This window comes from Cavia porcellus, unplaced genomic scaffold (assembly GCF_034190915.1).
Source record: "Cavia porcellus strain 051 isolate PalLab524CR breed Dunkin Hartley unplaced genomic scaffold, mCavPor4.1 scaffold_11, whole genome shotgun sequence".
In the NCBI taxonomy this organism is placed as follows: domain Eukaryota; kingdom Metazoa; phylum Chordata; class Mammalia; order Rodentia; family Caviidae; genus Cavia; species Cavia porcellus.
The window spans coordinates 75,087,970-75,101,903 of NW_026947494.1; the positions used below are offsets into that span (position 1 = coordinate 75,087,970).

The window sequence follows — 13,934 nt, forward strand, 5'->3', positions numbered from 1 at the left end:
TTTTAAATAAGGTTGGCTAGGGGCTTATCAATTTTATTTATTCTTTCAAAGAACCAACTCTTTGATTCGTTGATTCTTTGGATTGTTTTCTTAGTCTCTATTGCATTGATTTCTGCTCTGATTTTTATAATTTCCTCTCTTCTTTTGGCTTTGGGCTTGACTTGCTCTTCTTTTTCTAGCTGTTTGAGGTGTAGCATCAAGTTATTTATTTGTATTCGTTCTGTTTTCCTGATGTGGGAACTCAGTGCAATAAATTTTCCTCTCAGAACGGCTTTCATTGCATCCCACAGATTCCGGTAAGTTGTATCTGCATTTTCATTTTCTTTTAGGTATTGTTTAATTTCTTCTTTAATTTCTTCTGTGACCCACTGATTACTCAAGAGTGTGTTACTTAGTTTCCATGTGTTTGTGGAATTTTTGCAGTATCTTTTGTCATTAATTTCTAATTTCAGAGCGCTATGATCTGATAATATGCAAGGGATGATTTCAACTTTTTTGCATTTGCTTAAATATGTTCTGTGAGCTAATATATGGTCTATTTTAGAAAATGATCCATGTACTGCTGAGAAGAATGTGTATTCTGATGTTGTTGGGTGGAACATTCTGTATATGTCTATCAAACCCATTTGTTCACAGGTGTGATTCAGTTCTGTTATTTCTTTGCTCATTTTCTGTCTGGTTGATCTGTCCCTTGGTGTCAGTGGTGTATTAAGGTCTCCTGTTACAATTGTGTTACTGATAATTTGAGTTTTCATTTCTGTTAATAATTGTTTTATATAACTGGGTGCTCTGGAGTTTGGTGCATATATATTTAAGATAGTTATCTCTTCCTCTTGGAGTTTTCCCCTTACGAGTATGTAGTGACCTTCTTTGTCCTTTATGGTCATTGTTGGTTTAAAGTTCACGTTGTCTGCAAACAGAATGGCTACTCCTGCCTTTTTTTGGATTCCTGCTGCATGGAGAATTGTTTTCCATCCTTTGACTTTCAGTCTGTGAGTATCCTTCTGGGTTAGATGGGTTTCCTGTAAACAGCATATGGTTGGATTTTGTTTCTTGATCCATTCTGCTAGTCTGTTTCTTTTAATTGGTGCATTGAGACCATTTACATTAATGGTTATTACTGTTAAATGCTGGTTAATTGTAGGAATGTTATCTCTCTGCTGTTGCATCTTTATCTTTCTGTTCTGTTTAATTATTTGCTTTGCTTAGTGGTTTTTTCCTTTGTATATCTAAACTGTCTTTCAATATTTTTTGCAGGATTGGTTTGGTGTTCATGAAGTTCTTCAGCTGTTCTTTGTCATGGAAGTATCGTATTGCACCATCTATTTTGAATGATAGTTTTGCAGGATATATCAGTCTCGGTTGGAAATCGTTTTGCTTTAGGATCTGGAATACTTCACTCCATGCTCTTCTTGACTTTATTGTTTGTGCTGAGAAGTCTGCTGTGATTCTGATAGGTTTTCCTTTATAAGTGATCTGTCTTTTCTCTCTGACAGCTTTTAATAATCTATTCTTGTGTTGGATTTCTGGGATGGTGATTATTATATGTCTGGGTGTAGTTTTATTTTGGTTATGACTGTTTGGAGTTCTATATGCTTCACTGATTCTGATGTCAGTTTCTGATCTCATGCTTGGGAAATTTTCAGCTATTACTTCTCTAAATATCCTCCTGACATCTTTCATGTTGTCTCCCTCTCTTTCATTAATCCCTATCATTCTTATGTTATTCTTCTTTGCATCGTCCTGCAGTTGTTGAATTGTTGTTTCCTGATTCCTTGTTATTTTCAAAAGATCTTTCCTTTCCTGTTCACTAGCTGCAATCCTGTCTTCAAGGTCTGAAATTCTATCTTCACTTTCATTAAGGCGGTTTTTACAACTTTCAGTGGAGTTTTTTATTTCCTGTATATCTCTGTGCATCTGCATTATGTATTCTGTTTGTTTCTTATATTGCTCGTCTAGGGATTCTATCTTTTTGTTTAGTTCCTCCAATTTTTTATCTGTGTTTTCTTTAGATATATTTAGAATCTCTTTCATTTCTTTTATCATTTCTTCTTTTATCTGGGAGATTATTTCGAGTTTGAATTTCTTTAAAGCTTCCTGGAGTTGCTTGTCAATTTCAGTGGCTATTGTGTCCGATATATGAGGTGGATGGGATATATTTTCTTCTATATACATCGCTCCTAGGGTTTCTTGAGATGGGCTGGAGGTTTGAGGTTGTAATTTAGTCTTTCGTTTTGTCATTTTCCTATATTTCTGTGTTTCAAGTGTTATTTGAAAGCTTCCTCAGGATCTGTTGAAAATCCCCTTCTATGTTTGGAGCTACTGAGACTCTGGCACCACGCTACCCCAAGCCTTTGGGCCTACAGAACTAGTGGCTCTCCTCTGCCTGCTCAGAACTCCGCAGTTCCAGACAAGCTGGGCCTCAGGGACACTGTGCGCCCACCTGCCCCTTGGAAGCTCCACAGTTCTTCAATCGCAGCCGGGTTAGGGTACTCACCACAGGCCGTAGTGCTTCAGGAACCTGTGGACCCTCCCTGGTTGCAGAGATATCCAGAGTCCTCCAGACACGCAGAGAGGCCGGTGAGGGCACCCCAGATCTGCCCAGCTCCTCCTCTGCAGACCTATGTCCAGGCGCGGCAGCTAAACAGGCTGGGCTAGGCTGATAGTGTGGGCCCGCCCATCCGTCGGCAGCTCAGCAGGTCTCCAAGTGGAGCCGGAATGGGGAGGCTGATGTGATAGCCTCAAACCCACCTCGCCCCTTTACTGCACCTGGAAGCCTGGGGGAACTCCAGCAGTCTGGGCGGAGATATCCAGAGTCCTCCAGACACGCAGAGAGGCCGGTGAGGGCACCCCAGATCTGCCCAGCTCCTCCTCTGCAGACCTATGTCCAGGCGCGGCAGCTAAACAGGCTGGGCTAGGCTGATATTGTGGGCCCGCCCATCCGTTGGCAGCTCAGCAGGTCTCCAAGTGGAGCCGGAATGGGGAGGCTGATGTGATAGCCTCAAACCCGCCTCGCCCCTTTACTGCACCTGGAAGCCTGGGGGAACTCCAGCAGTCTGGGCGGAGATATCCAGAGTCCTCCAGACACGCAGAGAGGCCGGTGAGGGCACCCCAGATCTGCCCAGCTCCTCCTCTGCAGACCTATGTCCAGGCGCGGCAGCTAAACAGGCTGGGCTAGGCTGATAGTGTGGGCCCGCCCATCCGTTGGCAGCTCAGCAGGTCTCCAAGTGGAGCCGGAATGGGGAGGCTGATGTGATAGCCTCAAACCCACCTCGCCCCTTTACTGCACCTGGAAGCCTGGGGGAACTCCAGCAGTCTGGGCGGAGATATCCAGAGTCCTCCAGACACGCAGAGAGGCCGGTGAGGGCACCCCAGATCTGCCCAGCTCCTCCTCTGCAGACCTATGTCCAGGCGCGGCAGCTAAACAGGCTGGGCTAGGCTGATATTGTGGGCCCGCCCATCCGTTGGCAGCTCAGCAGGTCTCCAAGTGGAGCCGGAATGGGGAGGCTGATGTGATAGCCTCAAACCCGCCTCGCCCCTTTACTGCACCTGGAAGCCTGGGGGAACTCCAGCAGTCTGGGCGGAGATATCCAGAGTCCTCCAGACACGCAGAGAGGCCGGTGAGGGCACCCCAGATCTGCCCAGCTCCTCCTCTGCAGACCTATGTCCAGGCGCGGCAGCTAAACAGGCTGGGCTAGGCTGATAGTGTGGGCCCGCCCATCCGTTGGCAGCTCAGCAGGTCTCCAAGTGGAGCCGGAATGGGGAGGCTGATGTGATAGCCTCAAACCCACCTCGCCCCTTTACTGCACCTGGAAGCCTGGGGGAACTCCAGCAGTCTGGGCGGAGATATCCAGAGTCCTCCAGACACGCAGAGAGGCCGGTGAGGGCACCCCAGATCTGCCCAGCTCCTCCTCTGCAGACCTATGTCCAGGCGCGGCAGCTAAACAGGCTGGGCTAGGCTGATATTGTGGGCCCGCCCATCCGTTGGCAGCTCAGCAGGTCTCCAAGTGGAGCCGGAATGGGGAGGCTGATGTGATAGCCTCAAACCCGCCTCGCCCCTTTACTGCACCTGGAAGCCTGGGGGAACTCCAGCAGTCTGGGCGGAGATATCCAGAGTCCTCCAGACACGCAGAGAGGCCGGTGAGGGCACCCCAGATCTGCCCAGCTCCTCCTCTGCAGACCTATGTCCAGGCGCGGCAGCTAAACAGGCTGGGCTAGGCTGATAGTGTGGGCCCGCCCATCCGTTGGCAGCTCAGCAGGTCTCCAAGTGGAGCCGGAATGGGGAGGCTGATGTGATAGCCTCAAACCCACCTCGCCCCTTTACTGCACCTGGAAGCCTGGGGGAACTCCAGCAGTCTGGGCGGAGATATCCAGAGTCCTCCAGACACGCAGAGAGGCCGGTGAGGGCACCCCAGATCTGCCCAGCTCCTCCTCTCCATAAATAAGCATTTTGAATAAAAAGAGGATGTTTACTTTGTCTACAGTTCCTAATCTCTAAAGAGATATGATAGATATCTGAAAGTGTTCGAAAAGTGGAGATAATAGTTGCTTTTGCATGCCTTTACAAAGATATTTTCTTAAATATTTTTAACACATTTTCATATGAATAGCTAATATAACCCAAATTTATCTAGCATAATAGCTAAACTATAAAACCAAAAACATATTTTTTGCATAAAACACCTTTTAGCTACTGAAATTGTTTAGCAGGAGTTTAAAAAGACAAAGGGATTCACTATCTAACTAGTCAGTAATAAATGAAAGCCTTCTAGGTAACTGTTATCACTTACGTTGTTTCTAGATGTCCCCCAAAGCCCCGTGGTCATAGATGGAGAGTTTCATAGATAGCAGGAATAGGGTGTATGATACTGGGATTAAGGGTGCCATACTTTTTGTATGGCTGGCACCACCCAAAAGTCAGGTGGCCTGGATGGAAATAAGTGATAGAAAGAAGCTCCTGCTACTTTGCTACCTTCTGTTTGTCCTCCTTTCCCTTGAACTATTTCTCCTCTGTGATGCCTTCTGCCATCCCACCCTGCCTTGCAGTTAGCTGACTATGGAGTGAAACCTCTACAAACTGTGAGCTAAGTAAACCTTCCCTCCTTTAACTTTGGGTGTTGGCTATTTTGTCTCAGCAATGAAAAAAAAAAAAGAGACAGTGTAATTACATAAGAAGGTATTTTGTTTCCCAATGAAACCCCTGGATGTTTATAGCATCATTTCCACTGCAAACAAAAAAAGGTAAAATTTAAACAAATTATGAACTTTTTGTAGATGGCATTTGAGGAGGTGTTAGAGGAGCTTTGTCATCTAGAGTCCTAAGATTTCACATTCAAGCCTAAAGTTTTTGATATGTCAGTGTTTTAAATAGCTCATGAATAAAGTTTAAGTTTACAGTCCCTTTTCTCAGTCTTTGACTCATCCTACTTTCAATTGTATTTCCATTAACTACAAAAATCTTTTATGTTAAATTAATGGCTCAAATTTTATGTTGTACCTAGAACACTCTAGATTTTTTTCTTCATCTCAAATATCCACTTTTACCCTATATTTTGTGTGGTTTAATGTTTATCTGACCTAATGACTTATAAACTTCAAGAGAGCTGACCAAGTTCATTTTGCTCATCAATTTCTTTGCGCCTGACATTTACTGAGGCACACAATGCATATTTAGTGATTGGTTAAATAAAAGAATGATCTTATAAGTTCTATATTTATCACTAGGCCTAAGTTTATCATTTTTGGAAGTATTTAGTGCTATGCTTTGAATGAGGGTTGTGCCTGATAAAGATCTTCATGTTAATGGTGTGGTGTCCCCATGGTGACACATTGGTAAGTGATGGAAACTTTGGGAGGGAGGACCCTTTAGGAGATCACAGGGTCATAAACTTACAGGGGCTGTGTGACTCGAGTCTCTCTCTTTCCTCCTCCTCTTTCTTTTCCTTCTTTTGCTTTTCCCTCTCTCCTTCCCTACTCCCTTGCTCCATTCCTCCTTACCCATTTCTATTTATGGTTGGTGTCAGATGTCACCCCAAAGGTCATGCATTCATAGGCACTGCTTACGCAGATAGCTGGATCTAAGGTGTATGAGGATGGGATCGAGGATGTGAGGCTGGAATTGATTCGGGTGTGATGCTAGGTTAAGGGTGCAGTGCCGTCCTCCTCAGGGCAGGCAGCCTGTTAAAACATAGGGGACTGAAAGAGAGCTAGTGTCATCCTTTGTCACCTGATCCTTGCTGCCTTCTGCCTGCCCTGCTTAGCCAGGGACTGTCCTCCTCTCCAATGCCCCTCTGTCATGCTGCTTTGCCTTGAAGTCAGCCAGCTACAAATGGAAATTCTACAATCTGTGAGCTAAATAACCCTTTCCTCTTTTTACTCTGTGTCAAGCACTTGGTTTCAGAAATGAGAAGTAACTAAGATGCCCTAACATGTAACCACTTAGTTGAGATATACTTAAATCTGGGAAGCAATCACTTGCCCTAATGTATGCTGCCTCTTTTACCACCCGCAGTACCCACACGTGATGATAAAACCAAGGGCCATCATCAACAAGCTTGCACTTGTTTGGACTTCTAACCCTAAGATTATGAGCTAAATTATTTTCTGTGAGTTAGCTGCCTTAGATGTTTTGTTGTAATAAAGTGAAATTGTCTAATACTGTTAGCCATCTTTAATTTAAAAAATTTATGTTTTCCATGCCTTAAAATGTTAAAATGATAACATTTTAAAAAGATTTCAAAAGGAAAAATATTCCAAAACCATGCAGAGGGTTTTCTCTCAAGCATTTGTCACTCACTGAAATAAAAGGTACCTAGTCCTAGGAATTTTAGCTAGCATGCTGCTCTCATCTAAGGCAAATCTTGTTTGAGGTGGCCATGTGTAATGTAGGTGCCACTGTTTTCTGAGAAAAAAATGGATTCTTCTGTGAAAAATTTAAGCACGTGCTTCTCATGCAGTGTAATTCTTCACACTGTTCCATCGATTCATGATTTAACACTGAAACAGGTCCAAAGAAGCAACAGTTAAAATATTAATATCCCCATGGTTGATGTGATAATACTATAGGCTAGTCAATGAGACATCAGCATTCTCCTATTATCGAAAAAAACCAAAAACTGATTTCCAAAACATGCTTTTTAAATGGAAACATTTTAATTTTTCTATTTCCCAAAATATGTTTCAAAGACAGCATGGTCTACTATTTCATTGATTAGATTCTGATGCACAGAACCCGTCAGATAATTACATATTATACTGCCCAGTCAGACTAATGCAATAATTTATACTACATTTAGAAACAAGAAAAAATATCAGACTAGGCATTTAAATCTTTTAACCTAAAGCAGTTTTGTTTTCCTCTTCTTTCTCTCTGTCTCTCTGTCTCTGTCTCTGTCTCTGTCTCTGTCTCTCTCTCTCTCTCTCTCTCTCTCTCTCTCTCTCTCTCTCTCTGTGTGTGTGTGTGTGTGTGTGTGATTCTGGGGTTGAATTCAGAACCTCATGTACATAGAAAAGTGCTTTGCCACTGAGCTACACTGCCACCCCCCCCCCCAGAGTAATTTAACCACACCTCAGTTTCTATGGCAAAAAGATGAAGGTTCTTTTTGTTGCTCCTTACTGTTTGGTGAGAATTTGTATTTTGTTCATAAAATATATTCATAAAATATCTTATGGGTGACAATAAAATATACTAATATCTTCTTTTGAAGCTATTGTTTTGGAGTGAATATTAAATTTAAAACAAAGAAATAAACACATTTTTACATAAACATAATTTTTATAATACAAAACTAAAATGTAAAAAATAAAAGATGACAGTTTAAAAAGCAATTCATATGGTATAACAACACATTGTAAAAATAATATAACATTCCTCCTCAGGTAGCCACAGGAAAAAGCAATGCAGACAAGCCAAAGAAATGAAAGTAAGATAAGAAAAAAGTAAAATAAAATAGAAAAGCCCTGTTGCTCACGTGTGGCTGCAGAGCATATGAGATTGTCGGCCTCATATTCTGCTGGTGATTCTTTAGGGTCTTTTGACTCCTGGATCTTCTTCTCCCCTTGGTTTGGTGTTGCAGACATTCCCATTGGGTTTTCTCTGCCAACTGAAATTAAGATTTTAAAAGACATCATCCTTCCACAATCACTTATTTCTTCTCAAAGTACCCACTATCTGTTCAATTACGCAACATTAAGGTTTCCCACTGTTTCCATTTCAATACCTAGTCAAATTATTTTACTCTGCATTGCACAGTTACCAGGAAATGATTTTTATTCTTTTTTTTATTATTTAACTTTTTAATGGTACCGGGGATCGAACTCACGACCGCCTGCTTGCAAGGCAGGCGCTTATGCCGCTGAGCTAAAACCCCAGCCCCATGATTTTTATTCTTATAAGAAAGCTTTACATGGGTGGTCTTCCAGCAAAACCTTTTCACTGCTTTGTAAATCCAAGCAAGTTTCACATCACAATATAAATCAAATAACTTATTACAGTGTTCTCATAAATTCTAAATGAAAACTCCTTTGATAATTTAATACTCTACTTTGATCAAAAAAAAGAAACTGACTAAAGTATCATTCAAATGAAACACACGATTTTAACTAGAATATGAAAAGAAAAGAAATATATGTGTATTCATAAATGAAGAAAAATATTAACTATTTTTGTGGTCTTTTACAGAGAAGCAAGTTTTATTTTGGGTCTTGTCCAAAAATAGCTATCTCAAACTTAGTTGACTGAAGACTTCATTTTATAGTTTATATTCAAGTACTATTTATATTTAGGACTGCAAAGTTTAAGTTGTCAGTGTTTATTCTCTAGGATCAGGGATAGGATAGGCATTTACTTTTTAAATGACATTAATTCACACTACAAGTGTTAAGTTTTAAAGATCTTGACAGTAACCAAAATTATAAATATAAATAGTAGATATAATTCTGTATGAGTAATAACAACTACTTCCTAATACCACAATTGCATAATAGATGCTCAGAAATAAAACTCACGAAGACCTTGGGAACATGGCTGAGGGTTACTTATTCTCACGGACTGATGCCACAGAGTATACAGTCTTGGTATATGAAAAACTTCCCGTGACCACCCTGCTGCTTACAGCCCTCGAGTGTTATGAAAATAAGTTCAGATAATAATAAGCTTTTAAATACTAAATGCTATAAAACACTGGATTATTCCATATGGCTTATTTACAATACAATGCAGAAATACTAGAGATGTATGATAATAAAAAAATTTTAAATCAGTGAAGGAAAAATCAGAAATAATTAGAAATATGTTCTCTGAGAGCACATGAACACTTGAAGAGAAAAAACAAAGATTCCTAAATATAATTTAGGCTCCATTTGCCTAGAAAGAAATAATATAGAAATCCAGGATTTATAAGGGAATATAAATTTTCAACTTACTGCCATTGCTTTAGGAATACATCAGTGCATAAGCTATGGATTTGGGCATCGACGAGGTGACACCCAAGAGGGGACACATAAACAAAGACCTGTGATATATGAGTGAGTGCTGGAACAGACTCATGCACAAAGTGCAAGGCAGCATCGAAGAGAAAATATGTGCAAGTCCAGAAGTGAAAAACAAACTCAGGAAACTACACAATAGGGTCAGTGTAGCAAAACTGAAGTGAGAGTGAGTATCTCCTACCACTCTGCCTTTCCTACACTGGCCTTCTGAGATTCTGCCTTGAGTTCTTCAAAACCAATACTCCTTATACAACACAGTAATAGAAATTTAGGTCATGGAAGGTGTTTTCTGGAATGTTAGCCAGGATGTTCTATCCCTCTGTACAAAGAGCTGCACATTTCTTCAGTCAGGCAGGTCATACAAGGTGATCCCAAATGCAAGTACTCAAGTGGCCCGCCTGGCCAAAAATACTGTAACTGAATCAGCTGCTACCACTGTATTCTCTTTGTCTAACTTTCACTGTTTAAAAGGAAAAATGTATCAATAGAAATGGAATACAACATTGGAGAAGAAAGTGAATGAACTAGAATTGCTTAGTTGGAAATATTAACAGAAAAAATATAAATTACACATTTACTAGATTGAGATGATTATTTTCTTCAAACAACATTTCATTATCCACTATTTAAATCTTATCGTATCTATCAGACTGATAACAGAAGTCTGAGTGAACCAGGTGAGACAGGAGAAGACCCCTTACCAGCCTTCCACCATGCGAGAGCATTGGTGGGAGGAGGAACCCGATTACTTGACTTGTTTCTTTAAACCCGGGAGCAGGCCGGGGTTTACCTCAACAGGCATAAGCAACTGCCTGGCAAGTGTGAGCTCGTGAGTTTGATCCCCAGTACCAAAAAATTAAATTAAAATAAAATAAAATATTAATTTGGGAGCTGGCAGCCAGTATGGGAAGTGCCAGGCACTCAGCAACTGGCTTCCCCAGAGGAACTCAGGAAAATGACCAGACAGAGGAGCGAACTGCAATCTCAGACTACCAGCCCCAGCAAAACAAGTCCAAGAGACAAAGACATAAAAGAATTTGGAAATCACACATCTAAAATTTTTGAAATGATAACAACTGTGGTAAACTAACACTTCCAAGAGGTTGTAAAGGAAATCAAATTAGAAATACTCTCTCACATAAAAAAAAATAATACAGCCACAATAAAAGAATTGGTAAGCATATCTGCAGGAGACACAGATTTAAAAAAAAAATAGAGGAATAGAGGAAAATGATGGAAACCTTGAATGAACAATATAGGAAAGCATTAGAATGTATGAAACAGATTCAGAGAAATATTCCAGAAAAACCACATGAATGAAACTGAAGACAGAATTTCAGAACTTGAAGACAGGAATGCAGTTAGCAATCATGAGAAGAAAGATCTCAAAAATAACAAGGAGCCAGGAAATAATAATTCAGCCTAATGTAATATAAACAAAAATAATATATATTGATAGGTGTTAGCAAAAAAGCAGGAGGCACCTTTGTAACATAAAAACAATATTTGAAAAGTAACGGCAGAAAATTTCCCCAAGCATGAGAAAGACATATAGAACCCCATTTACCCATAACCAAAATAAATCTACACTAACACATAGTAATCAAGATTCCAGAAATTCAGCACAAAAACAAAATATTAAAGCTGTTAGATTTTAATTGGTTTTATACTATTTTGTTTTGTCTGAATTCATTGTGTGTGAAGATATGGACAACTACTTGAAAGAAAACAAGAGGCATTATTGTAGCCACTGTTGATTTCCTGTTGTCTTGCTTTGAACTCCTGTGCTGCTTACGTTTTGCTCTGATCTTCTTTGGTCTGTTTTGTTTTATTCTCTTTAAAATAAAAAAAAAATTTAAAAACTATTAGAGCAAACAAATAGATCACCTATAAAGGAAAGCCCATTAGAATCATGGATCAACACAAACTATCAAGTCAAGAAGAGCTTGAGGTATTTCAAGTCCTGAAAGAAAGCAACTTCCTACCCAGATTGCTGTATCCTGAAAAACTACCTTACAAAATTAATGGAGAAACAAGACAGTTCCATGACAAAGAACAATTGAAGAAATTCATTACCACCAAACCAACTCTACAAAACGTGCTGAAGATATTCTAGAAAGAGAGAAAAATGACCAACATTCCATGAGTAACACTGAAAAGAAAGCATCAAACATGGCAAGCAATTAAACAGAGAGGAAAAGTATAAAACCAACAGAGGAAAATAACATGACAAAGATAACCAATACATATCAGTCATAACCAATGTTAATAGCCTCAATACACCATGAAAAGAAACAGATTGGCAGAGTGGATCAAGAAACAATATGCTGTATGCAAGAAACACATTTAACTCAAAAGGCAATGGTACAGAATAGAAGATGCAGACACAACTACAAGCACATTCAACCTCTGACAAAGGGGCATGTTCACTGGAAGAAGGACACCCTCTTTGATAAAAGGTGCTGGAAAATCTGGCTTTCCACATGCTGAAGGCTTAAAGTAGACTTATCTATTACATGCACTAAGTTAAAATCAAAATGGATCAAAATTCTATATATCAAAATAGGAATACTAACTCTTTTGGGAGACAAAGTACGTAGGAATCTTGAAGACAAAAGGATAGGCAGAAAATTTACGAACAGACTTCTGGGAAGATGGTGGAGCAAAAAGCAACAGAGAAAACAGCCTCTCTGCGAGTCACTATCCAGACCCTGGAATGTAGCATTCTGAGGAAGACAAGAAGGAAGTAGTTCCCCTGGATCCAGGAAGAATCTGCAGTGTGAACTGAAGCCCACAGAGAGTAAAAGAAAAACTTCAGTGAAGAAAAAAGCAGTAGTGGCTGTGCCTTCATCTGGAGCTTGTCTCACTGTGTGAGAGGAGCTGTTGGAACCTGGGGACACGTGGTCATGGAGACAGTGGTGGCTGGTGACCCCCAAGGCCTCTTCAAAGAGACGTGGCAGTTCAAGGGAATGGTGGATGTGGAGGACTGCACTGGCTGGCCTTGAGGTGCAGAGAACTCGGTCCTTCCATGGGAGAGAGTGACCGGCCAGGAGCAATTTTGGAGTCAAAACCTCTGCCAGCTTCCCCCAGCAGCTCCTAGCTGGGTACAGACCCATGGAACTGCTTGGAGTGCGGCGATCCCAATGAGCCTGGTCTCAGGGCAGGCCTGCTGAGCTTCTCTACTACTCCACCATAATACCATGGCATGATTCAAGACTGTCTCCACAGACTGTCCACTGGTGAATCCAGAGAGAATCTTATAAGTGGACTATGTGGGTTGTTTTTCTTGTTTGTTTGTTTTGTTCAGCTTATTTTTTATTTCTCTTTCTGATTCATTTTTTTTTTTTATGTGACAGTGGTTCCTAACCTCTTTGTGGATGTGGTTCTGTTCTGTTCTACCTTTTATCTCTTCTACCTCTCTTTTTCTTTAGTCTTCTACAGCATTTCCCCTAAATTGGTGGGATCCATCTTTGTCCTCCAACTTTACTTGTAATCTCTTTCTCTTTTCCCATTTCTCTATTTTCTCTTTAATCCATTTTGAATTTTAATCCTTTGAGGGCAAAATTGGCACTTTACAATCTTACATGTTGCATATAATTATCTGGTTTGTTTTACATTTTGTTATATAATCACAAAGCTAGTTTATATGGTTAAGAGTTGAAAATTAATGGTTAACTCAGATTGTTGTTTTATAAGCTACATTTGATGCTATTGGTACCACTACAGCAACAATTGACATAAATGTTCTAAACAGCTGTGGGCCCTGATAATCCATGACTGAGATTAACTAAGGATCACAGAAAACACAGTGACACAGTGCCAAAGAACTAGGGACTAGGCCAAATGAGCAACAACTTCTCATTTCCAACAAACTAAAGAGGTAAGATCCTCCAACAAACTCAAAATCCAAAAATCAGCTATAACCGGAAGACACTTCAGAGAAGTAGTCACCACCTAAGTGTTCTAAATACCACAGATAAAGCAACCCACCATCCCCTCAAGCATCACCTCAGGAATTAAATTAAAAAAGAAAAGAAATAAGAAGACACATAAACAAGATGCAACCCCAGGTGTCCAGTTAACCAAAAGCAAACCCAGGGGGCAATGAGGTGTGACAATCCCAAAAACCTCCACCAGGTCTCTCCAAAGTGGTAACAACAAAGCAACTGAATGAGGTTCTGGAAAAAATGAAATCAGAAATAATCTCTCAAATAACTACAGAGATTACCAAAATACACACCATGCTTAGTGACATTAGAGTAGACACAGACAAAAAAAAAAGATGAGCTTGAGCAAATTATGGAAGCACAGTATAGGAAACAAAAGGAAATTAAAAGCAGATTCAAGCAGATATCCAAGAGAATAAAAACTCCACTGAAAGTATTCAAAGCAGATTAGGCCTATGTGAGCCCAGGATCTCAGCTATTGAAGACAGGCTTGCAATC

At 40.4% G+C, this 13,934-nt stretch overlaps 1 protein-coding gene across 1 annotated transcript in view; it reads right to left on the reverse strand.

The window, feature by feature from the left end:
• Window positions 1-13,934, reverse strand: part of Rp1 (RP1 axonemal microtubule associated) — a 388,520-nt gene that overhangs the window by 179,829 nt on the left and 194,757 nt on the right. The window contains exon 17 of the mRNA XM_063258495.1: window positions 7,971-8,102. Within this exon, the coding sequence (XP_063114565.1) occupies window positions 7,971-8,102 (132 nt within the window). The remainder of the gene's footprint in view (window positions 1-7,970; window positions 8,103-13,934) is intronic.